At 40.8% G+C, this 27,550-nt stretch overlaps 1 protein-coding gene across 1 annotated transcript in view; it reads left to right on the top strand.

Annotated features, from left to right (window-relative positions):
• The first annotated feature begins 19,966 nt into the window (after positions 1-19,966).
• The window catches only part of LOC124236894 (cytosolic beta-glucosidase), a 104,845-nt gene continuing 97,261 nt past the window's right edge, over positions 19,967-27,550 (top strand). The window contains exon 1 of the mRNA XM_046655860.1: positions 19,967-20,089. Within this exon, the coding sequence (XP_046511816.1) occupies positions 20,032-20,089 (58 nt within the window). The 5' untranslated portion in view covers positions 19,967-20,031. The remainder of the gene's footprint in view (positions 20,090-27,550) is intronic.

The following is a 27,550-nucleotide window of genomic DNA, read 5'->3' as shown; positions in this document are numbered from 1 at the left end:
GAGAGGTGATTGGGATGGTTACTTTGGTCTCAGCAAATCTCTAAGAAGAGAAAAAATTAATTCACAGGATAACAAAGGGTGGGACTAGATTAAACTCCATTAGGGTCTAAACCCTGAGCCACCCAGCAAGAGAAGAGATGGGCAGGAAGGCTGTGTGATTAAATAGAGGACCTCTAGGCTCTGAAGAGAGACACCAAGCTTCTTAGAATCACTGCTAACATGGGCGTACATGGCCTTGAGCAGGCTGGCACTGCACACTTGTGTTGTAATTGCTCTCATAAAAAGCACTGTCAATGTAACGGCTCTGTGCTGTGCCAGTGAGCAGCTGTCCTCTGCCATTCTGATATCTGAGGGTTCCCGTTAACGGCTCTCCATCTGAATCTTTTCTTTTTCCTCTGAGCTTTTAATATTTTCTCAAAAGTCAATGTTAATCGAACTTCTTAATCAGGCTAGCTTCTCTTTTTTGAAATTACTTCCCTTTGACAATATCTTAATAGTAACTAAGGCATCCATGCAGAAAATTAGAAATGCTTTGCCCGCCCACCTCCTATCCTCATCGCCCACACAGTAAGTGGGCACTGCTGGCTGGAGCCCAAGGTTTTGAGAGAAGCAGGGGGATGCCTTCAAGAAAGAAGAAACCTTATTACAGTGGCTATATCATCCTTGGAATCCCTCTCCTTGGCCCGCTCCTGCTCCCTCTGCCCCTCCACCCCCTTGTTCTTCATCTTCTTCTTCCTCTTCCTCTTCTCAGCAAACATTTATCGAGAAGCTACTAGGCAAGAGTATCTGTGCTAGATTTTAAGAAAAGATACAAAAATCAGAGCAATACGCTGTTTCTGTTCTAAAGAAATACTCAGTCTGGTTGGGGAGCTGCTAAAACATAGTCATTAAAGATTCAGGATTTGAAGTGAGAAAAACTGAGTTCTGATCTTGCTTGTCTATTTCTTAGCTATAGGTCCTTGAGAAAATTATAAACCCTTACTAAACATATGTTTTCTTAGCTGTAAGATGGGGTTAATGACAAAAATACTTGTATGGTTGTTGTGTAAGGATTAAATGACATAGAACAGTGCCTGATATATATCAGGCACTTAAAAATATTGGCTGTTTTCGGGAGCCAAGATAAAGATATGAACTATTTAAATAGTTGGCATAAAATTAACATACCAGTGAAAAATGATGAAAATGAAACAGCTGCCAAGATCTGTTATTTAAGAAAATTTTAAGGTAGGCACACAGTAGCACAAATCCTATGAAATAGGTAACTGTTACAGTTCAAAAATTCAAAACTAAATTGTGTCCTAAAAGCTCTTCCAATGAGAGTCGAAATAATAATATGGTGCTTCATTTCCCTGTTGCTAACACCAAAACTCACTGTCACCTTTAACGCTGCCATCTTTGAAGTGAGTGAACAGACAAGTGTTCAAGATAATGTGGACACTGGGAAAGACATTAGAATCTGCAAAATGCAAAACATGTCAGAAAGGTGACCCTGTCCATTAGGCTGTCAGGAACATCCAGGAGATAAGCAAGAAGGAGCCAGGAGACGGCCTATTGAGAACGTCTTTCCTGTGAAGACATTTCCCTGGTGTTGAAATTGTATACATGATTTTGCAATGCATGGAATACTGGGCAATCAGAAGATTCTGGTCCTAATGAAGAACGGTGGCCCAGAGTAAGAACATATCACGTTTTCAGTCTTGAACTGAGAACCAATGGGCTCTAATTCTAATCAGTAGTTCCCTTTTATTTAATTAAAAAGTAACAGCTCTGAATACTCTGTGCTCTTTGAAGGAAGGGACATTCTTTGTCATCTCTCTATGTAACTCGGCAAGGTAGTGAGCATCTCAGAGTCCTGGAAGGACTCTTAGAGAATAGTTAGTCCAAAGCTCTTGCTTTAAAAATGCCAAACTTTAGACCCTCAACAAATGTCTTGGCTGAGTGTAGGGATTGATAAAGGTACTCAGGAAAAAACTCTCCAGAAGAATGTAAGATGCTATATTCTTTGTTTAGACACATATAGGGAGCCTGATGATAGATAATTTGATAGATCATCTCATTGCATAAAAATAAAATTTGATTATGGATGCAGGTATATTTTCTAGCACATTTTAAAAAGAGATGAAATCTCTTTTATCCACCTCCTGGTGTTCAGTTCACAGGGACTGGAGTAAATGATGAACTCAGATTTCCCGCCCAACAAAGCTGGGAACTAGATCTTAGAGCTGAAATAATCTCAAGTCAGTGGTTATTATAATTATTAATATCTGTGTAGTACTTTATAGTCTACTTATTAATTCATTCAATTTAGCATCTGCTAAGTTCTCAATTTAGCTACCGGTGTTACAAATAAATAATAACTGTCAAACATTGAGAAGTTCCCCTGTGCAATATTTTCTTCTGAGCCTCTTATTTATACTCATTGGATCCTTACAACAACCCTCCCATGTAGCTAATATACCTCCACATTACAGGTAGTGAAATTGAGGTACAAAGAGATGCAAGATCTTGCTCAATGACCCACAAATTGTAAGTAACAGACATAATATTTGAAACATAGTGTTTGTCAGGCTCTAAGACTCTTATGCTCCATGATAGCTGCCTTCCAGAGGCTCATGGTACAGGGAGAACATCAATAAAAAAGCAGTTGTGATATAGTATGATAGGAGCTAACATAGTTATATGAAAATATTTATGACATTTATTGCTTAAAATTGCCATTTGCTTTATTCACCATGCTAAAAATTCTCATGACTTTGTAAGCAATTGTAGTAGTTTCTCCCCAGCATTAACACACACACACACACACACACTCTCTCTCTCTCTCTCTCAATCTCTTTCTCTATTTTTGGTGGAGGAAACTGGAATTTAGGGTAAGTTTAACTGACTTAACCAAAATTATCAGAGTGATAAGTGACTGAGCTCGGATTGAAACACAGGTTGTCAAGGGTCAAGAACTATATCTTCTACTGCTTCTTGAAGTGTGCAGAGTCTGTGAAGCGCTATGAGGTGGTGGGAAGCGTTTACTTAACTCTGCCTGGGGAGTCCTGGCTGACGAGGTAGCACTTGGATTAAGGTTTGCAGGATTAGAAGTCCACAGAATGAGAAGATGGAGGGCATCTCAGACTGTAGAGCCAGCATGTGCAAACCGCTCCCGGGGGAGAAAAGCAGAGTTGATCTGGGGAAGAGCAAGTCATTTGCTATGCTGTTAACATGCAGTGGCACGCCAGATGAGCTTTGATTTCCCACGACATTATAAATAAAGCACTGGTATAGTTCAGAGAAGGAAGAAAATAGTGTTAACTCTAGGGAAATTAGATAGGCTTTCGTAGGAGTGACTTTTGAAACTGGAAGGATGAAGAAGAATTGGACAGATGGAGATGGAGAGGGAAAAGCATTCTACATGGCAGGAACAGCATTAGAAAAGGAATAAATAAGTATTCATTCTGTGAACAGAAATCATAAATAATCATTCAGTTTGACCAAACTTGAGGAAATAAAACTGGGAAAGGATGCTTTGACAGAGCCAGGAAAGCCTTGAGTTCCAGGAGGAGGAATTTTATTTTACTTGTAGGAGCCACTGACAGAGAGACATGGTCAAAACTGTACTTTAAGGAGGTGGAAGTTGATGGAGAGTTAATTGTTAACAGACTTTCATAAAAACTATTGTCGGAGTAATTTTGGTAAAAATCAACACTAAGACAAATAACCAAACCGACTTTTGTATCATGTTTTTTAGTTTATAACAGGTTTCAGCTCAGGATTCATTTGATGCTTAAATGGTTGTGGAGGCAGGCAGACGGGGAACCTTAAGAAACAGAGATTTTAGGAGATGTCCTCAAGCTCCACCTCTTCTTAAGTGCTCCTTGTAAGAGTCAGATCTTCTGATTCCAGGCTCACAATTTTCTGCGGATCCTCATGGTAGGCCCTGGTATTTTACCTTTTCTTTGTTTTCTTTCTCCTTTAGACTGTCTTGTTCTTCTTCCCACAAAGAAATGGATAAAAATCTGAGACGTCTGTTTCATCATAAAAGATAATAGCTAACATTAATAATCATTATATATCAGTAACAACTGTCCAAAATAGGCACCATTTCCATTTTATAGATAAGGAAATTGAAGGATAGTTTGCCCCAAATATTTGCAGCTATTAAGAGACAGACCTGAATTTGAATGCATGGAGTAGGGCACATGTGTGTAACCTTGTACTATCAGACCTTACTATTTTTCCAAGAGCAAGAGTTTTTTGGGGGTTTGGTCAATATAAATGTAAAATAAGCAGCGTTTTCAAGACAACAGAATTGTTTCTGGGCTTGACTGGATATCCATAACAATGTTTTATAATAGCAATCACAATATAAATCTATACAGTGATTTATTTGAAAGTAACAGTTCAAATTTATGGATTTCCCAGTGGATATAAAGATGATCTTTGCAGCATTCTGATCCTTTTATGAGCACCTTCTAGCCACCTTCAAGTTGTTCATGGTGACAGCAAGTAGAAGACAATGAGTTACAGGATCTACTCCCATTAATCTTGGTGGTTGTCAGCAAGTGTCTTAAAATCCTCATTTATAAAACAAGGCAGGCAGAAATAATCTCAGAGAAACTTTCTGATTGTTGATAAGAGCAGCCAGTATTCTCTCTTTCTTTGGTTTCTCTTTACATCATTACATCAATAGGTACATCTACCCACTGATGTGATACTTGCCACGGGCATCAGATCCAGCTTGCTGAACCATTTTCCTGGAGTGACTTGAATACGTCACGAATAGATCACAAATAATGAGGTCTTAGGGTCTGGAATTGTCTACCAACAGGAAGTTAAATTTTGCTGATGGAATACATTTGAGCCATATGTGAGTGATCATCTGTCTAATTTATGATTTTAAAAAGATAAAGGGAGGCATGATGATGAGAAAGAGAATGACCGAGATGCTTCACGGAAATGGATTTAAAAAATGTGGCAGAGCTTGGAAAGCTTGGAAAAGTGGCAGCTTTTTTTTTGCATTAGTCAAACCTTATCCCTTTTCCTCCAATCCTCTCTTCCCTCCTTGCCTGCCTTATTCAAGAGAACCACCAGAGTGCAAGTTCAGGTTCTTCGTAGATGTCAACGTAGGTAAGAGAGGGCCCAAGTACTCAAGAAGCTTAAAATCTACCTCTGGAGTGAGACTGCTAGCCTTTGTTATACGAACACAACTGACTCTGGGAAGTAGAGTTTTTTAGTGAAGGTGTTAATAGTCCAAGAAGTCAGAAGTCAGAGCTCCACACAGGGTGATTTCTGCAACAGTGGGTGTCCAATAAAAAGAGAGAATGGCCTACTTGGGCTTTTGTCTCCAGTGACTCTTGTACTGTAAATCAGGTAGAGTTCCTACACTCCACATGCCTCATCATCTTTCATGTAGCAATGTGAATACATAATCCCACCCCAGAGACTGTTTCCTCCTTCCCAGCCACCATTTGTTTAGAAGAGTCTGGATTTTGCCCAAATGGAAAATGATTATATTTTAGGAATTCAGTTTCACAGAGAGGCAGAATGGGTGCGGCCTTGGCTTGTGCTCTTGCCTAGGAGCGAAGAGCTAAAACCTTCACACACTGGAGATTAGCTTTGAGTGTCATGATTTGGGGCAAAGCCAATAGGGTTTATTGTCAAACAAATCCCTACGCTACTCTTCTCCAGCTTTGAATTGAGCAAGTTGCCAAACCTTGAGAACTTTCCATTTATAAATCTTTAGAAAGAGAATAAGACTTCTGGCCCTTCAGGATTATTGTGAACTGAGTCTGCTTGGGAAAGTTGACAGAATGACGCCTGGTCTATGCTTGTTGATTCCCTTCTCCCTCCCTCATAGACACACAATTTCCCTATGAAGAATGGGAAAATCTTTAAGACAAATTAAAGTGGTTAAAGTTGTCTGCCTGGGCAACGTGAACCCAAGTCTCATACATTTGCCAACAGTTATTGAAAGAATAACATATCTACATGTCTGTTTTTCTGACCTCTCCTGCTTCTCAGAAATATCTATAGTTTATCTATGAACTATTTGCATTCCTATTAGGTATTTGTGAAGAGAGAGAGAAAAAGAGAGGGAAATGGTCAATTCTTAACTTGGAAAACGCACCGTATGCTTATCCAAATCCAATCTTGGACAGGTTTCTAGAATCAGGCTGTGTTCTGGAGTGTGAGGTCCAAGCCGAAGAAGGAAACTCAAGTGCTGGAGGCAATCTGATCTGACTTAGGAAAGCATGACTTTTTTCCTCCCTGTCAAAGGCAAGTATTATTCTAATTTATGTAAATTAACCCAAGTAGATTCTTTGTCTCTTTTCATAGAATGATGTAAATCATGGAAAAATAAAAACAAAGGCATTTGGGGTTTATGTTTTTAAGTATAGTGTTGATCCAGCAAAATGGAGTGCCAGAATACTAGTATGTTGACCCGGGTAAGAGATGTTTACCCAAAACAGGCTGATCACTTGAAATCTCCCTCGGGGCTGGGAGACCTACTTCACTGCTTTCTAGTCAATGTGCTACCAATTCATTTTGGATGTGCCACGATATCATGAGTTTCCTTTATTCCAGTAGTGTGAAAACCAGTGCCAGGCATATGTCAACACGTGTTGTCACATTTGTTTCTCCCTTTGCCAGTTTTACTTTTATGCACGGGAGAGAGAGGGAAAGAATAGGGGAGGTGATTTAAAAAAAAAATGCATGGAGCAAAGAGACTTTGGCCAGGAGTGGAATTTTCATGATCCTTTGGTTATTGTTAGATATATGCCTGTTGGAAAGTGGAACTACCAAGTAAAGATAAGTGCCTGTAAAAAGCTAAAAAAATCAAAGAAAGTTTGGGCAAAGCTTTTTATAGTACATGGAGTCTATCGTAGAAATGTGTTCTGCCTTCTAGAATAATAATAGACTGTATCTTCAAATGGAATGAAAATGCTGGAAAGAAAGACAGGATTTGGAATGGAAAAACCAGGACTTGAGTTCTGGCTTTTCCAACTTATAACGGTGCTTTTCCAGGCAATTCTCTGGCCCTCTTCTTCATTTATAAATGATTGCTCCTTACGAAATGACCTTTAATATCATTTCCAGTTCAAAAGACTCTATGAGTCTAACTGAGGATTCCTCTCCAAACTCCATGAATAGGGCCTTTTCAGTGCTATGTTTTATGATTCTGAATAAAGGTCTTACTTCCACTTGACCACTGCAGAGAAGGAAGAAAGAGGTCTGGAAAGGGACTGTGGGTAGTTAATTGCTATACCATATGGCACAAAGAACAGCTGTACTACAAGCATTTCTGCTTCCTAAAAAAATAAGATGTGCTGAAGTGAACAAAGACAGACCAAGCAGCGGAAGGGCAAGAGCCTCTGGAACGGTGGCTTTACGTAGCCTCAAATGATTGGCAGCCAGTTGTGACATTATTACTCGATGCGTCTATGTTGCCATTCAAAACAGTTGTGGCAAGTGCTCAAAAGAGAACAGTCGGGCTGTGTAGCTCTGTTTTTCCTCTCTTCCAGCGGGGTGGAGTGGAATGCACACAGAACCTGCTTTGAAGAATATTAGCGGTTAGAATCAGGGTCTGTTGTTGGTCAGTAGAATTTATCTACTTCTCAATAAAAAAAATGCTTTTCCTCTTCTGATATATAACGTATACTTATTGTCAAACATTTGTAAAAATACAAACATAAATGAAGATAAATATCATAACCTCAACACCGAAACATAACTACATTTTGGAAATATATCTTGTAAGAAATATATCAATAAGAGACCAAAGGGGCATGAGCTGTAGGAAATACACACATATGCAGATGGAAGTAGACCTAGAGAAGTTGAGCAACCTTTGCAATATCTACAGTACTTTATACGGCACCACACTTCCTCGGGGGCTCAGCTCAACATTTCAGAAGAGTGAAAGCATTGTTGACATTCAAAAGCTAAAGTAAGGACTTGGGATAAGGCAATTTTGTTTTCTATTTCTGAGAGAAGAAAAGAATCACAGTGCACACCAGGAAAATAATTTTGGAAAGTCAGTTAATTGTGAAGGTGAAGCTGAGCCAGCTTGTGGTTAGGTACAAAGGAAATATTATTCACTACCCATAAATGATTTCCCATATGTAAAGTGGGGCTGATCCTAGCAGGTGACTTCAGAGATGTGGAAACATTTAACCACATACGAATAAATCTTGCAAGCGCTTAAAAAAAAACTGCAAAGTATAACCTTTAAAATAAAATTGTGGCTGTCACATTTTGAGACTGAAAGCTCTAAAAGCAGAGCTTGTTTATACCAACCACAAAGGCCAGGGACCTGTGGTTTTATTGGATTTCTCATTCCAAGAAAATATTTATGCTTGGATGGGATGATGTGTTTTTAACTATAAAAGCCATACATAGGGTATTTGTGGAGAATATTGCAAATAAAAATGTTTTTTCCTGAGCCTGGAAAAATTGACAGCTCTGCTTAAGGCATCAAAAAATAGGTAAAATACAGAATCATAGTGTTTTTAAATGGGGGAAACTTTTTATTCTTCTGGGGATGTGCATGGGTGGTTGCCAGGGAGGAACAAGATCTTGGGTGAAAGTCCTGCCTTCTATGGCCACAAAATTCCAGTTACTAGAGTTTCTGGAAGTCTATATCCATATATATGAGAGGAAGAGAAAAGGGCACCACAAGAGAGAGTGAGAAAGAAAAATGAGCACAGACCCAGCTCCACGGACCAGAGGCAAAATGGAATAAATTCATGCTGTGGGGAAATGAAGGCAATTTGGGGGAATTCAATGATGTTTGCTATTCAATCATTGGCAATCTAATTTTTAAAAAAGTAATTGTTGATTTGGGGGTCAATTGATTTAGGGAAATTAAAAAAACCAACCCGAACTAAATGTTTGCCTTATGTATTAGCCATTATGCTATAAAATAAGGTCCTTATTTTTATCTGAAACCTCCAGCCTTCTGCATAACAGAGGCGGAAATAAAACAAAGGCTGCAAACTGCGGAAAGTGATCCAGAAGTGGATGTGGGGACCCACGCTGGTGTGTCGTCTTAACGAAAGAAATAGCTGAAGGCACCTACATACCTGAAACACAAGGAGCCAGACCTCCTCTTAATAGTCCCTGTTTCTTTTCTCGTTTTTATAGTTTCTGATCGCCTCTCTAAAGAATATAAAGTTAACCCCTTGACAAACTACGTAAAGAACTTCACGTCTGTAGTGTTGGACTGAAACTTAATTGCAGTGAGTGTAGCAAATATTGCTTGGAATATGGCAATGAGTGACCCCAAGGATTCAGTGTTTTTTAAAGTTACATTGATGAGAAATAATAAGAAATATATATATTGATCTCCGGCCTCAGTTACTGACACAGCTCCTAAAACTTGCAGTTTCCTGAGTGATAGGAGTGTCTGACATAGAACTCCTAAACCCCTTGGCATTTGCTGGGTGACAGAGGCATCTTGTCAACAGGATGTGACTCTTAGTAGGCTCCTGGATAGGGTTGTTCACCAGAAAGACCAAGCCATCATCTGAAGCTTGGAACTTTCAGCCCTGTCCCCCACTCTCCAGAGAGGGTAGAGGGGTTGGAAGTGGAGGTAATAATCAATCATGCCTACGTGATGAGGCCTCTATAAAAATCCCTAGAATATGGGGTACAGAGAGCTTCCAGGCTGGTAAACACATCCATGTGCCAGGAGGATGGCACACCCCAACTCCATGGGGACAGAAGCTGCTGCCATTGGGACTCTTCCAGGCCTTGCTATATGTATCTCTTCATCTGATTATCCATCTGTATTTTTTATGGTATCCTTTGTGGGTTTTTTTAAGATTGGCCCTGAGCTAACATCCGTTGCCAATCACTTTTTCTTCTTCTTATTCTCCTCAAAGCCCCCCAGTACATAGCTTTAGATTCTAGTTGTAGGTCCTTCTAGTTCTACTATGTGAGACGCTTCCTCAGCATGGCTTGATGAATGGTGCTACGTCCGAGCCCAGGATCTGAACCTGCGATACCCTGGGCCACCGAAGTGGAGCATGAGAAATTAACTCAGCCATGGGGCCAGCCCCTCAATATCTTTAATCAGAGTTTTCTTACCAGTCGTGGAGAACATCCAGTCTTGGCAGAGAACCTTCAGTGTCCACATCTATAATTGTCAAAAGTTCAGAGCGAACTTAACCATTCTGCCATGAAGCTGGCCCCTATCATATCCTTTATTATATAATAAACTACTAAACATACATATTTATCTGAGTTTTGTTAGCTGTTCTAACAAATTATTGAACAATGAAGGGGTTGTGGGAAACCTGATTTATGGCCTGTTGGTTAGAAGTACAGGTGACAACCAGGTGACAGCCTGGCCCCTGAAGTGGGGGCAGTCTTGCGGGACTGAAGCCTTAAGTTACGAGATCTGATGCTAACTCTAGGTAGATAGTGTCAGAACTGAATCAAATTGTAGGACACTCAGATAGTGTCAGAGCATCGTTCGATGAGGGAAAAAACCCACACATCTGGTGTCAGAAGTACTCTGACTGTGAGAGTAAAGGAAAGCACAGTGCATTTCCCCTAGACAACTGGGATACTAACTTTCATAGTGTTTGTTGGCCTGCACCGGGACTTGATGGAATAGCAAATGGCAAAGGCCACAAGTACAGCAAAAGAGGTGCACCTAATGCCCTACACTGTGCATTGGAAAGCATCAGCAGGGGACGTTTTCCAGACACACATGTGACTTCTGTTCTGGCTCAATTACTATGTCACACTTGTGTCAACAAGAGCAGGTAAGTGTAAAAATGGGAGAATCCACTTCAGAGAAGCAGTGTCTCATGAGCGACACCATTCACCAGCATAAGCCATGGTAAAATGTTGCTCCCACATGACCCATGAGAAAACACATAAGCTTTAACACTTTCTCTCAGTCTGGAGTTGTGCCCCTCCCCCCAGTTATGTTCTGTGGCAAAGAATCCCTGCCCAACCCAGCTTCTAACTTACAGCACCCTGAAAGTCAAAATGCTGCTTTGAATAAATAGTGATCTCTTCCCCTTGACTGTTTTTTTTTTTTTATTTTGAGGAAGACTGGCCCTGAGCTAACATCTGTTGCCAATCTTCCTCTTTTTGCTGAGGAAGACCGGCCCTGAGCTAACATCCATGCCCATCTTCCTCTATTTTATATGTGGGATGCCTGCCACAGCGTGGCCTGACAAGCGGTTGGTAGGTCTGTACCTGGGATCCGAACTGGCGAACCCCAGGCCACTAAAGCGGGACTTGTGAACTTAACTGCCGCAGCACCAGGCCAGCCCCGCAGTCCATGACTGTTTTTGATGAGGTCTCAACTGTGGGTCTGGCACTTTTCTCAGGGCTTCCTGTATATCATCTCCCTTAATCCTCACAACAGTCCTCTGAACTAGGAACGATGATCGCTAGATTACAGTTGGGAAAACTGTCATTCAGAGAGGTCAAGAAATGCATCCAAGCTTACACATCTGGAAAACAGCTAAGCTGAGCCTCACCTGGGCCCTGCTGCTTGACATCCAAGCCCGTGTGCCTCTAGCACGCCCTATTCCAGAAAAGAGGTGTCACCTGTAGTTTGAAAATACTCAGTATTTCAATTTCATGCCCAATAAAAATGACCAAAAATGCAAAGCTAATCAAGATCTTCCTTCCTGTGAGAGTGCGTGTAAGCCAGAGGGAGAAATGGCTGTTTGGGCATGGGTTTAAAATGGGTGAAAATCCCGGCCTGAGACAGAGCTGCACAAATTTCAGACATTTGGATATGGCCTTTCCTATTTTTGCCGTAGCTCTATAATAACTGCATTACTACGTACTTTACATGGACTCATCTTTTTTTACTTAAAAATGTGTTTATAAAGGAAAATTTATATCATGGTGCTGTATGGAAAATTAGGGTCATGCGTTATAAGTAAAAGGTAACCAGAAAAATATATGTAACGAAAACATGGCAATTTTATTAAATATTAGCTCCTTCCTTTCTGTGGCTCCCTCCCTTTGTGGATTTCCCCCCTGAGTTTCCAGCCCCTTTTCCTCCCTCAAACTTCCTTCTCTCGCTCTCCAGGCCGGAAGGATAGAGATTTTCTGCTTGAGTTCTATGAGGAGTGTCCTCAGGGTAAACACCTTTAAAAATGGATGGCACTCTACTTTGCTTCTCTTCTTTCCTGTTTGACTATTCTCCAGTTTCTACCTACTTTTGCATCCTCTTCGGTTCCTTCAAAAAGTTGTCTTTGGTGTTATGGTTAGAGTTTGCAACTGAAATTGGCAGAAGAGTAATTCTGATGCAAGCTACTCTTGTCATTATCAGAAGCTAGACCTGCTTTTATCACAGTTATAATTAGATTTTTGGGTTTTTTTTGTTCATTTGCATGTATAATAACTGTCTCTTCAATGAAACTAAACACATGAAGTGAATGTTATAAAAAGAGGTTTTCAGGAAAAATTCTCATTTGTCCCAAGCTTTTTCCCACTGACTTTAACTATCTTAGCATATTTTAATGGCATCACCTTGATTTCAGGAATAATATTAATATATTGCTCATTCTTTATGTATTTTGATTATTATATATGAATATTATAATACAAGAAATCCTTAGTAAGAATGCAAGCCCACAAAAATTACACATGAAATGGGAATGTAATAATCTTTTTTAATTGCTTAACTCTGAATGTTACGAATAGAAAGGTAAGTTGATGCCTGGGGTTGTGCTGTGTACCATTGTTCAATGCATGGGTTCCCAAATAAAAGGAACGTGAGTCAGGTACAGTGTTGCCTTTGGGAAGACAGGGAGGAGGGGCTCCCTGGCTTGATGCAGAGGCTGAGAGATGCCCCATACCAGCAGGACATCAAATTAGGTCGATGGAGCTTTAACCCAGCTACCCTAAGACTGAGAAGCTCGCAGACAACTTTTCTGATGGAGTTCTCTGAGTAGCATTCTTATTGTCTGCTCCCTAAGCCTAAATGCCAAACCCACTTCAGCCAGTGGTCCCAGAGTGTTCCTTTCTCCATCAATGACCTCATGGGCACAACAGAGCAAAGCAGCATCCCATAGTTTTTGGTGTTCTCTTTCCTCCTCCTTATGCATCTCCTTTCTCTACTGTGAATCTCTAAGGTGTTGGGGGGATGAGTGGTAACAATACACTTAGGAAAACTATAGGTCAATCTCTCCTTCCTCTTCGATTCTTCCCTGAGTAACTTGGGGTGAAAATGCGATGCTATTAAAACAAAGTTGGGGACGTTTAATTAGTAGATTGGAAGATGATTCAAACCTTGACCGTAAGTTCGGGGCCTGACTCAGTCGGATTGGTTCGCCATTTTCTTCCTAGGGTTTAACATGGTGCCTGGCTTATAGTCAATGCTCAATACTCATTTGGTGAATGAATTGATGAATTTAGGTAAAAACAGATACCAAATGAGCCTTTCATCCTTAGCTTGCTTGGTTAAGGCAATCCCTACTCTCAGAAAAATTATAAATTGCTTGGGGAAGTCAGACATCTAAACACATTTTGAAATAAAATGCCATGTTATAATAAGGAGTGCACAAAGAACAATGGGAGCATGGGTCAGGGGGACATAACTTGTCCTGGGGGATATGTCCTTTCCAGAGGGAAAAGTACCCTTTAGTTGGTCAATGGAAGATAAGTAAGAGTTAGCCCAGAAAAGGGAAAAAAAATACATAGGTAGAGGAAACATCATTTGTTGAGAATCAGCATTGAGAAAGAGCACGGAGTGTGGTAGACTTGAAAAGCTGAAAATGTTGAAAGAGCTTATGAGAGAAACACTGGTGCACATGTGAACAGAAGGGAGGCAGGAGCCAGATCACGCAGGCTTTGTGTAGATGGAGACGTTTGAACTTCAGGGGCAGGGGACAGCCTCTGAAAAATTTGTATTTTATAAAGTTGGCTGGGAACAAAACTAGATGTTAGGAGTCCATTTTGAAACTTCTAGGCTTGAGAGGATTTCCACTGACTTTGAATAGAGAAGAGACTGCAGGGATGAAAGTAAACTGATAAACGTAAGACAAGTCAAGGAATTAGAGTCGGCAGTGTTGGGAGGTGGGCTGCATGTGGCAGGAAGTAGGAGGACCACAACAGAAGGGTATGGTATCGAGACTCTACCATGGTCTTTGATTGAGGACCAAGAGAGAAAGGTCTGGGCATTTTCCTAGATCATCACATGCTATGAAGAAAGCCATGCTTACTCTTCCAATACAGTTGATTTAAAATAATTTTATGATTACTGAAGTTCTTTTGTTTACTCTGGTTTTACATTTTATTTGGCTCGATTCCACTTTGATGCTTCCTTTTGAGATTGCGGGCCTCCAACACATCTCTTTATTCACTGTGGGAAGAAAATGCTTTTGAAGTTCTAAACCCAATCCCTGAAGAGAGATAAACAATCAAAGATACTCTCAAACGTGCAAAGACTCATGGGACTTAGGTGGATTAGCTACAGTCTAGTCCTGAGGCATATGGCACACCTGTGCGTTGCCACAAACGGTTTGGAAATAAAACCAGTTCGTGGTCTGTAACAAGGCCTTTGAACTTGTTTTCTTTCTGGCATTTAACACCAGGGCCAGGAATGAGAGAGAGCACCTCCTTAAATTTTGTGCCCTGAGGCCTCATTTGCTGCACCCTAATTCCAGCTCAATTTAACACTTCTCCAAACAATCCAGAGGAACAAGTGGATTTTAGATTGCATTGGTGGAGGGATGTTTTTAGGCGGACGACCTGAGTGGCTAAATCCACGTTGCGGCAATAGCAATTCTGGGGAATCTGAATCACGTTGATGAAGTAGATGGAATCACTGGCAGCTACGCGGTGATTAGTGTCCTGAAATGTGCTACCAGTAGACTCTGATCCCACAGCTGTGGGTGTTTGCTGGAAGGCTCCCAAAAGGCACTCTAAGGGCTCTGCCTCTACTGATGTCTTTTATTCTTAGAGCTTCTAAGCTCAACGCTTGAGCTTTGAGTGGTATTTAGCGATTTTTGTGATTATTTATATGCCATTGTCAGTACCAGCCTGTCAACACCTTGAAGGGCAGAGCATTTCTTTGTTTGTTTTGAAAATTGCTCAATAGTAAATCCTTAATTATACAGTAGTGCGGCTTTTTGAGATGTTGAGGGGGGCACTGCTGTTGTTTTACATTGCTTTCATGCTAAATCTTATGGGGTGTGTGGTCTTCAATAAATTAATGCAAATAATGTAATTGAATCCCACTTGAGCCTGCCGTTAATTATCTCACATATATCTTCATTTTTGGGCTGGTGATATGGGCCAAGATTCAAGTCAGCTGGGAAACATATCCCGTAAATTTCCTTTATTTGGAGGGGATTTATGATACATAGACATGCGTAGGCATCATGTACATGTACACACATCCACCTTCATATGTCCATGTCTATACTCATTGAGATATATCTACAGCAAACTACATGCATGGATAAATAGACACACATACACATATATATTATACATACATACACATGTGCATATACATGTGTATAGATAAATAGAGCCATAGATAAAGATATAGATACACACATCCTGGAAAAATGTGTGTACTGTATATGAATCTTTTGGTTACAAGTAACAGGAAATCCAACCTTTGTAACAACCAATCCAACAGGAAACCCAAAGAGACCTAAACCGTAAAGGGAATTCATTGGTTCTCAAAGGTTCAGTTCCTTCATCTTTCCTCCATATCCCAAGGCTAGTCCTCTTTATGTTTATGAAGTGGCTGCCAAAAACTTTACATTCATGTGTAGCAGGAAGAGCGTCTTTTTAGAGAGCTCCTATGGGAGAGTGAGAAACTAACGTAGATTTTCTCCTCTCTCATTGTTTGATTGCGTTTCTACCCCATCTCTCATCCCATGCCTGTAAGATGAGATGTGAAGATGGCCTCGAATTAATCCCTGGAGCTAGTGGGCTGTTTAGTGGGGTGCAGTGGCAGCTTCTCCAGAAGCATAGAGGCTGCAAAGGGGAAACGCAGATACTCAAGGGAAAATCAGATTACCAAGAGAATCCTGAGACTTGACTGAATCCCGAGTGGCTCAGATTAATAAATGTCCCTACGCACTGGATCCCAATACGCACACAGACACATCATGGTTGTCAGAATTTTCACAAAGATTCCTTTTATAATTGATTTACTTTTTGGACTTCACGTTTTGACAGCTTCTATCTACTAAGAAACTGAGAGCATTGTATAACTAATTCATTTTTGCATTTTTGTGCATAAGAAGCTGGTATTAGCACAATGAGTTTACATAATTCTAAAGCAATAAAATTGACGTTTTAGATAGCCTCGGAGACCAGATAGGAAGAAAATGTACAACTGCAATTAGAATTATTAAAATACTAAAAATAGCTTGATGACTCTCAGGAGTCAAGGACTCTGTTTGGAGGCACGTTTGTAAAATATGCATCCTTAGGTCAAGATTTCACTAGATCTTTCTTGGCAAATGCAGAAAATCAAGATGAATAATCCATTGCGCAAACAACTGCGGGTCGATCTGCCCTTTGGTGTGCCTCACCCCACTTGGCCCTGCTTCACTTTCCCTTCCATTTCCTTTTTCCTCCAGTGAAGTGCTATCACCTGAGAGGCTCCACTGCTGGAGAAAAGTATTTCGAAGTCATCGAAATTTTCCTTGGGCTTTTTTGTTTTTTATACAGTCATTATTCAGAGAGTATATTTATTGGCAACTCCCCAATCTTAGTGGTTTGGCAAAGTCACTATTTTTCATTCATACCACAGTCCAAAGTGGGTTGCTTGTGGAGTTGTGACTGGGCCATACTCAACACGGTGACATGGGGAACCAGGCTCCTTCCATCTAAAGAGTTCCTAGGCCTCAGAGTTTTCCAGGAGAGCCTCTGTGTCCAGTCAGTGGTTGAAAGGAGAATGATGACATACAGATGAAACACAAATCATTGTGTGGGCAGATTTGAGCAACCTAGCCTGGAAGTGGTGTACATTATTTCTGCCCGCATTCCGCTGGCCGGGGCACAGTTGTAAGGCCACATCTAACTGCAAGGGGGCTGACAAATGTGGTCTAATTGTGTGCCCAGATGGAAAGGAAACAGGATTTGGCTAAGACGTAGGAGTCTTTGCTGCAGACAGAAAAATGCTTATTTAGAACCTTACTTTTCTCCTGACATGGGTACACAGGAACATTTTGAATGCCAGGGTCCTTATTGAATAACAGCTTGTTCTGTAGTTAACAAAAGAGTTTCTACAAGATACATTTTTGCTTCAAAGGGCACTGAATTTATAATCTCCTAGCACTAGCACTCCGAGGACTTCTAGAGAGAGCACATCTGTAGCCAAAACCATAATGCAAGTAACTCATATTTCCCTCCAGCTTAGCAAGTGGACAGGGGTTGGTGGCTCTTGTGAATAGTGTGGTTTGGCATGCTCTTTGAAGGCAACACTCTGGGAAGGTGGCAGGATCTCAAAGGGATTACTGTGTGGTTTTGAGGAGGGAGCTGGAACTAAGGTCTCAGATTTACACCACTAGAGGATTCCTGTACCACAAAACAGAGAGTTAGTGGATGTGAAGGGACCATGGAAGGCTTGGAGATGGGAAAATGGACATGTTGGCATTAATCAGTATGGACCAAAACTGGGAGGTGGGAGAATGAAGACACCAGGCATTTGTTAAATTTGGTCTTCATAAGATCTAAATTTTCTAGTATGGCCCTAAAGTGGAGTGCAGGGGACCCAAATAATGACAAATTAAATTACCAGCCAGTCTTGCTAGATAGGGCCATGAAATCAGAATGCTTTTTGTATAAAGCAAATAAAAATATAAAATAATTTCTTCTTATCCAAGATAGTGGCTGCAAATTCATATGTCTTACAGCCAAAAGGGCTTTAGTGCAGGCAATGTTAGTGGAATGAGCTCTCTGGAAGGTGAGAAGAATACAGAGGGATTGGGGTAGCAATGGAAGGCACTGGAAGAGGGGCAGGGAGAGAGTACCAGGAGAGCTAGGGTTCCTGTGGGGTCCTCGATACCCTCTTGGGAGTCCACAAGGTCAGAGCTATTTTCATAAGAATCCTAAGACATGCTTTGTCTTCTTCCTTCTCATCTCTATGAGTGTACAGTGGCATTTTCCAGAGGCAACAAATTTAAGAAGAAGCAGATATGAATATCCAGCTCTCTTCTCTTAAGCCAGACATGAAAGAGATTTGAAAAAATGTAAAACATTCTTCTCACTAAATATTTTTTGTTTTGGATTATAGAATTATTTTTTATAAAATGTTATTTATGTTCACATGCATTTTATTGCTATTTTAAGCGAAGACATCAGTAAATATTTTTTAAAAATCTGTTTTAATTTTGAATAAGGTAAATGTTCATAAATATAATCCACATTTTAAAAAGCTCTTTGGGGGGGGGGTCTCAATTATTTCTAAGAGTGTAAAGAGGTCCTGACACCAAAACACTTGAGATTGCAATACTAGAGAACCTTATCGGAACTGAAAAAAATGAGATTCTGCCATTTGTGGTCAAACAACATCAGAGAATGTGGAGCACTGAAAAAGTAGTTTGTTTTTTCTGAAGAAAAACCATTAGAGGAGCAGTAGCAATTAGCTAGAGGTTGCTGGGGTAGGTGGCCGTTGGTGGGACAATGAAATTTTAATAACACGTCATACAACTTGTAAACCTAAAAAAATTGCAATACTGCCATCTAGTGTTCCATAATGAAAATATTTTAATCTTTATTTTTTTCATTCCATTTATGATTGCTTCAGAATCGAATGACTATAGGGACTCAATTTAATCGTATGCCCTGTATTTTTAATGCTTATTTCACCACACATGTACGTTTAAATGTCTTCCCTCGTTTCCTTCTATATTCAGCCTCTTCTTTCTTCTTAGGGTTAGGATAACTGGGGAGGGTAGGATTTCAACCTCCTTATAACTCGTTCCAATCTTGTGTTCTGGTCATTACAGAGCGCCGGATGATGTAGCGCTGTCTTAGGGGAACTGGGTAAGTAACTTTCCTCACTTGGATTTTGCCTAACTCCTCACTCTACCGTCATTTAAAAAAAAAATTGAGGTATAATTGACATTACGCCATTATATTAGTTTCGGTTGTATAACATAATGATTCGATATTTGTATACATTGTGAAATGATCACAATATATATATGGCCACAATGTATATCACATCTAGTTAACATCCATCACCATATATAGTTACAATTTTTTTTCTTGTGATGGGAACGTTTAAGATTTACTCTAGGGGCTGGCTGGTGGCGCAGCGGTTAAGTGTGCAGGTTCCACTTGGGGGCCGGGGTTCGCCCTCCGGATCCTGGGTGTGGACATGGCACCACTTGGCAAGCCATGTTCTGGTAGTCATCCCACATATAAAGTAGAGGAAGATGGGCACAGATGTTAGTTCAGGGCCAGTCTTCCTCAGCAAAAAGAGGAGGATTGGCAGCAGGTGTTATCTCAGGGTTAATCTTCCTCAAAAAAAAAAAAGATTTACTGTCTTAGCAACTTTCAAATATGCAATACAGCAGTGTTAACTATGGTTAATACTTGACTACTAATAGTTATATTTTTATTAATTATTATTAATTAACTATATTAACTAATATAATTAATAATTGACAGAATAAATTTTATATGTCAATTATAACTATCGTTATATTAGTTACATATAGTTATAATTTTACAAATTACATCCTCATGACATTAAAAGGGAAAAGATGGGATGACTGGGGGCCCTGCCAAGGCAGGGACTGTGTCAGTTCTCAGGCTGGTCCAACAATGTTAAAAATCAGGGAGTGCTCGGAGAAGAAACTATAAATGTTTGCCTGGTACAAAGTGTCTTGGATTCGTATCAAGGCCGTGGCCAGTCAAGTGGAATCCTTTAATCAGACTCCCTGCATATTTGCACAAACACTTGCATTCGGAGACTCCGGTCAGGGGTGAGAGTTCACTTCCTGTGTGTATAAGTGCTGGGCTCCTCCTCCTAAGGGGCACAGCGCTCCCACTGACTGCGCGTTCAGGCAGCCGCCTTCTGAAGGCATGGCTTTCCCTGCAGGATTTGGATGGGGGGCAGCCACGGCAGCCTATCAAGTGGAAGGTAGGAGAAGCTCCTTCCCTCTTGCTAAGGCTGGGATGGATTATTTCTGGTGGGCTCTGTGTGCCTGGGGAAACGGGTAGGAGGGAGGGGGCAAACAGAAAAGAAGGATAAGGATTGAAGAGTCTGTAACAGTACCAATGAAACTGTCGCTTTCCACACAGAAGAGGCTCACATTCCCGTGTCCCTTTCCTTAGGCACAAGGGCTGTGTTGGTGAGGGACTGAGGACCAGGCTGCAGTGTATTTTCTGTCAGTCCCAGCTTTTCTGAGACATCAGTTTGCATTGGGCCAGCTGCTTCCATCACTGGTTTCTTGAGCATGTTTGCCCCACCCCCCCTAAAAAAGATATTCTCCTATTAGCTGGAAAAATATTGGGTAACTTCCTCCAAAGAGACTTCATTGAAGGACCTGTGTTAGTTGCGAGAGGTGCCCTGTTCCATTCCGTCTGCACAAAGCAGAGCCTATCTGGCGTGCCAGGCCATTCGCTGGGCCCCTGAGAAGCAAAGGGGAGCAATTGTAAGATGGTAAACGCACCCAGAATGGAGCCGGAAGTCTGAGTTCCACTCTCCATCCTACCTTGCATGAACATGCGAATTCACTATCCTCCCTGAGGCTCAGTTTCTTCCTCTGTAAAACAGGACGATTAGGTTAGCTTTTCCAAAATATTTACGTTTTCCCCCGCAAGGAATTAGGGATTGCTAATACTATTACGAGAAAAATATTTCTTTGGTTAAATAAGTTTAAGAAACCCTGGGTTAAACAAAGCTAAGTGAATTTCTTGTAGTAATCTCCTGAAGCTGCTGTCGCAAATTACATTGCGGTCGCCACCCAAAGTCTAATTACCATCCATCAGGACACACATGTGCCTAATCACCTCTTTCATCTTCCTCCCTCCCTGCTTCCCTTCTGGTAACCACCGATCCAATCTCTGTCTCTGTGTGTTTGTTCGTTGTTGTTTTATCTTCTATTTATGAGTGAGACCCTACAGTATTTGACTTCCTCCCTCTGACTTATTTCGCTTTGCATAATACCCTCAAGGTTCCTAGCTCAAGCACTTACTAGCCAAGTGACTTTGGGCGAAGAACTTGTCTCAGTTCCCTTATTTGTAAAATTAGGAAAATGATCATGCCCACTTTGTAGGTTTGTTCTGGGGAATGCAAGGGGTTAACATATGTTAACTGAAGCACAGAGTGCCTGGCACGTAGTACCCACTAAATGACAATAAACAATAAACTAAATAACAATTTCTCCTGGCTTGGTTCTCTCTTACTCTGTACGACAGGAGAATTACACCGTCTGCTCCATTTGGTGGGAAGGGTCGTTTCTTCTTTGGACTTCAAATTAGAATGTACTCCCTCCTTGCTTCTGGGAGAGTTACTGTTTAACTACCCTTCCGCTGTTGCGCTGATCACACGTGCAGGGCGTCAACATTCGGCTTTGTCACATCAATGTGGCTTGGGATTTAAAAGCTGAGGTCACCCTGCCATTTTTTGATTTTGAGAATCTTTGAACTTTTGGGCGGCCCTGGCCTCTGGAAGTCTGCAGAGCCATCGGAAGTCACACTGGGCAGAACTGAGGACTAAGCATGAATTGTATTTGTAAAAAAAAACCAATCTAACATTTCTGCGATTTGTTATAAAACATTGCCATGTATCTCTTTCCACTGATTTTCAAAACACAGTTGTCTGTGTAGCTATCTTTGTTTTCAGATACCCTCTCGAGAGCCCTGAGAGATGACTGGCAGACTCTGCCACCTCCCCACCCCCTACATACCCATGCTTCGCCCCTACACAGACATGGAGATATTTTGGCTATGTTACTTGGCATGAAAGGTGCTGTCAATGTCTTTGCAGGTGGGCTGACCGAAGCGGGCAGGACAGGGCCTTCTGATCCCTGGGCCTCCCGACACATTGACTACTTGGTTGTGTATGTCACCAGACCCAAGGTTCTTCTTCCTGTCCTTGTCCTTATCCCTTCTGCTTCCTCTGGCTACTTCCTTGGTCATAGTTTGTAAGAAGAGTTTACTGTAATGTTTATTAGGAGTCGGCTGCGTGGTGCCTTGAGCCTTTTGGAGGAAAGCACAGTATAAATCTAGTAAATAAATAACCCAGTGGTATAAGCAGGAGGAAAATTATGTGTTTTAGGTGAATTGTAAAGAACATTGTAAAACCTATAAAAGTGTATTTGTTAGATGAAGAGGCAGGGAAGAAAATGCAGATAATCATCGTTCCTACAGAAGTGGGTCTCATGCAATATTTTAAAGTACAGAAAAATTCCCATGATTTTTAACCCTTTAGGAAGCTGCCTCTGCCTCTGTTTTTGGTTGGAGGGAATGTGAGGCACAAAACAGCAGGTAGCTTAGTGGCGTTTTGCTTACTTTCTCAGTACGCCACAGAGGAGCTATGAAAATGACATTTAGGACCCAATTCTACAGCTCTTATGAGCTCATAACTCCCAATGATTTCAGGGGAGTCTCTTAAGGGGTGAACATGCTCTGCAAAATCCCACAAATCCTGAGCAAAGTCTAAACTGCTCTGTTAACACTTCCTGGTGGGATCTGAGTTTGTGGTTCTTAAGGAGGCAAAGGCCTCAGTTTTATGAATGCCATTATCAACCCTTGATGCTGCGCTGGATACCAATATAAAGTTTGGACTTTGATTGAACTTTGACTTTGGACTTATGTTGGCAGAAATTGGGGCTGGCCTCAAACTTCTGCCATCAGTTTGCCTTGGTGCGCCAAAGGTGGAATCCTATAGTTAAGAAATTTAGGGTTATTTTTATACTAAAAAGGGAGAATAAACAGGGAAACTGCCTTAGCTGGTTTTAGGTGCAGTTTGTGGCGATTCTATCCAGCCTGTTTCTGCTCTGGTACCTTTGAAAAACTCAACTGGTCCACACAAAGCTAGGCTGGAGGCACATTTCATCCACCTGCTGTAGATGTCAGCACAGGCCCCGTGTTTCTTTAGACTACTTCCTGTTTGCTTTCTCCACTCAACCAAGTGTGACTGTGTATCTTGGTTTCTATTTTCTGCTAAACCCCTTGGATTAAACATCCCAGTTTGGGTCTTGATTTCTTGGCTGCCCTTGGTGTTCTTTTAGAACAGGTCTCACCAGATAGATCGGCCCTTTCTCTGGACCACTTAAGAAAGAAGGAGGGGGAAGAGATTTAAAGCATGGTCACAGATTTCTTGGTGTGTAAGGGAAAAGGAAGAAGAGAGGCAAACATTTATCCATGAAATTTCTCATAGCTTAAAAGTTGATATGACAGAAACCACCCTTATTTCGTTCCCCCAGTTTCAGATTTGAGATCCACAGGAATCTTCATAATTGCCACCTTTTTGATTGTACCAGGAAATGATGTAGGCATCATCAAAAGAGTATGGGCTTAGGCAGGGATGATACTCAAGTATTCATCAATTGCTATACTATCCACGTTGACCCATCAGATGCCAACTGTAAACAATGAGTGTAGACTAGACTGACACCCGCATTGACGAATGAGAGTGGATGCCAGCCATAAACAACCAGTATGGGACAGTCTAGCATCTTCATTGACCATTAAGAGTAAACAACTGATATAGACCAGGGTGGTACCCACATTAACCAATCAGAGTGGGTGCCAGGTGTAAACAACCACTGGGACCACACTTAAATGTGCTGATTCATTTCAGGCTTGGGTTTATGAGTGGGACACATCTGGAATATATCTGCCTCTATTTGTGGATTACTGAAGAGTGAAATCAGTTAACTTCTCTGAGCCTCAGATTTCTCATCTGCAAAATTCCTAATGCTGATCTCTCTCTTTGAAATTTCATTTCTGAATATTGGAGAACTTCTTCCTACATTTTTTACTTCTTTGAAATTTGGTTTCCTCCACGTTTTGTTTCAGATTACTAATTCGGACTTTAGCGTTCATACTATTTTTCAATCTCGCTATTGAATACTTAATTCTAGCAATCACATTTTTAGATTTTCGAACGCATTCTTTTTCTTTGCTTCATTTTCAGGAAGCCATGTTTCGTTTTCTGGATGTTATCAACCCTGAAATCTTGTTAAGAATGCTAGTTTAGAAAATCAAGTTTTCTTTCTTTTTTTTTGTTTTGGTACAATTTTGAGATCTTTGGGTCATTTGTTTATTTGCTTTCTTATCTTTCATGCTATTTGTTTTTGTGAAACGTCTGGCAATCCTTGAGTGCCTCCTCATGTTTATGAATGAAAGAGTATGTTGATTGATATCAGTAACTGAGTTAGGCTTCCTTTGAAGTGAGGTAGTTCTGTTCAACTGAAACAGGGCTGACTCTATACGAAGCAGGGCTCTGTGTAAGTGGATCAGACACACTGAGAGTGTCTTCTCATAAAGGACTATGTGTGTAGAGGAGGGAACCAAGATTTAGACCTCAGTAACTGCCAGATAATGAGGACTTTAAAGAAGGATGTTTTTGGTTTTTGCTTTTATATTTCCTCTCCCCACTGCTCTTCAAATTCATGTTGGGCTGTAGAGTTTGTTCTGCTTTTCTTGACTGTCTCAGCACCCTTGATGGAAATCCTTCTCAGTCACACCTCTCACTTTTATTAAGCATTTCTTGGGATTTCAACATGAGGTAAAGGCAACATGATGTGCTCTGTTTATGGGGGAGAGGAACCACTCCGTCCAGCAATACGATAGATAATCCTTGAATTAATTGCCGTGATGCTTGCTTTGCGGCCTGCTCTGCTCTCTGTGTTGGTTGACCCACAGATTCCCTAGGGGAGCCCCTCTTAATCTTTACCTGCCGTCTTCAGTGTGTGAGTTTATGTTGTAACTCTTTGCTTTAGTTTCTCAGACAATTCAGTCCTATTTTCTTTCTATTACCTAGAAATACTTTAGTAAATGTGGTATTTTGGGGCACTTTGTTTCAGCTCTATTGTGGATTCCTTTTTGTAATTTACTGTCACTTCAATTTCAGTGTGAGAAGGAGAAGAATTAAATATGGGTACTCTGTTCCCCATGCTGAACTGGAAATCTTTATTAATATGCGTTAATATGTGGAAGTTCTTCATAAACCATGTAGGATTATTTGAAGTTAACAAAGGAATGCCTGCCTCTTCTTCGTCTTACCATTATATCCTCCTGGTCATCACTAACACATCTAATCTCTGGAAATTTTCTAGTCCAATGCTTTTTAGAACAAGGATGAGAGAACATGGAATTGATGGAACTTTGGACAATGTAACAAGAGAAAGTGAAGTATTTGGACAATGTGAGGAAAGCCATAGTGGAGGGGGGTACTATGAGTAAGAAAGACCACGTGTCTAGGCATAAGCTTCTGAGGTCAGCTGCTCTAAGCCACTTTCGCTTTTCATCATTTCTTATCTCCCTTTATTCTGAACACACGGATTCTCCATGTACCCAATTTCTAGTACCTCATTTGGCTTTGTGGGCGTGCTAAAAGGTATCTGCTGCCATCAATATTGGTATACGTGGATTACTTATCAATGAGGGTCTACCTGCTTGTCTAGTCTTTTGTACTGGCAAGGTTCTGAATATAGAATGGATGCTTATCATCTATGTTTAGGAAAAAACCATTTTTATTTGTATTATGAAAATAAGATAATTGCAGAACATTTAAAACATACAAACAAGCAAATAATTAAATAAAAAATCAGCCAGAGGGATATTTTCAAATTTTGAGTACGTACTTCCAGTCTTTTTAGTTTTAGTTTTTTGTTTTTTTTTTGAGGAAGATTAGCCCTGAGCTAACATCTGCTGCCAATCCTCCTCTTTTTGCTGAGGAAGACTGGCCCTGAGGTAACATCTGTGCCCATCTTCCTCTACTTTATATGTGGGACGCCTACCACAGCATGGCCTGCCAAGCGGTGCCATGTCCGCACCTGGGATCCGAACCAGCAAACCCCGGGCCACCGAGTAGCGGAACATGCGAACTTAATGGCTGCGCCACCGGGCAGACCCCGTTCCAGTCTGTTTCTATGCCTTCACAGACTTTTATGAACACGTACGTGTTTCTACACCCTAATAAGAACGTTCTGTAAATGGTTTGGGTTTCTTTAAGACAACACAAATATCTTGATAAGCTATGACATGTCTGCCTCTTTTCTCCTCTTCCAGTATCCTTTCTCCCTTATCTGTCTTTCTACAGTTGCCCACAGATGTCACATGGAAAGCTAAATGTGAGTCAATATCTTTAACCTTGAAAAAACAAGAAAAAATTTGCTGCATCTTGCTAATTTGTTTGGAATATGGATTCTATATATTGTCCTACATATTTGCACATGATTTTTTTTGGTCACCGCTAATTTCATCAGTTAAGTTCGGACATTTGTTTATTTGGATGAAAATGTGCTGGCATCCTACTGGAAAAGAACAAGGCATTGCTTGTTCTGTTCCTTCCTGGGCCTGCCCATCTGGTAGGGGTTGCTTTCCAGGTAAGTTCACTGGTGCACAAGGTTAAGCAATTCTTTAAAAATTGTTAGGCCATCACACAGTGCCCAAGCCAGAAATATGGGGCCCTTGCTAGACTGTTCCTTTTCCTCTCTCCTTTATTTAACCAATTATTTTTTATTCTCTCTCCTCTAAACCTCTTGATTACACCCCTCCTCTCCATTACTACTACCTTTGCCTTAGTTCTGGAACTCACCGGCTCTGGTCTTCTTAAAGTGTCCTTCCCTTCCCCCACTCTCCAATCTTTCTGGCACATTGCTTCTAGCGTGGTTTTTAAAAATTCTAACCACATCATTCCTTTTCTTAAGAGAGCATGAGCTCTGAAATCAAACAGACTAAGTTTGAACCCTGACTTCCCCTCTTACCAGATGTGTGATCTTGGGAGATATCCAAACTTTGCATGCCTCAGTTTCCTCATTTGTAAAATGGGAACAGTAAGAGTGCCTACCTCGGGGTTGTTGTAAATATTAACTGTGTTTACAAACATCAAATGTTTACAACAGTGCTGGGAAAACTGTATGTGTTCATAAATTTCAACAATGAAAAATTTTTTTATTGTTTTCTTACCGTCTACAGAATAACTTCTGAACTTCCTGCATGACATTGAAAAAACTCTGTAATTTTCTCCAGCTACATCCCCAGTTTTGTCTCTTGCTTCTTTTTCATTTGTATCTTATTCTTTGACCAAAATGAAGCACAATGTAATTCTTTAAATGTGCCATGACCTTCATGTACTGTTGCCCGCACTGTTCCCTCTGCTTGGCTGCATACCTGACTCTTGGCATGAGCAGAGACTGACAGAGAACAAAGATCCAGGCCTCCTGACTTCCAGGCTGGATCTTTTCCTACTCCAGCATACAATCTCTTTCATCTTCATCTTTTGTGCTACTGTTCTGAGTGTTACTGTCAGCTTGGTAGTGGTAACAAGAGGCTGGGGGTAAGGTGGGGTAAAGGGAACCCCCAAAAGAAGTTTCTAGCACATATGAACAATCTATTCTATATTAACAATATTTATAAATTGTTT

This window comes from Equus quagga, chromosome 3 (genome assembly GCF_021613505.1).
Source record: "Equus quagga isolate Etosha38 chromosome 3, UCLA_HA_Equagga_1.0, whole genome shotgun sequence".
NCBI lineage: Eukaryota > Metazoa > Chordata > Mammalia > Perissodactyla > Equidae > Equus > Equus quagga.
Note: the sequence above shows the minus strand (reverse complement) of the source record. Positions and strands in the feature narration are given on the sequence as shown.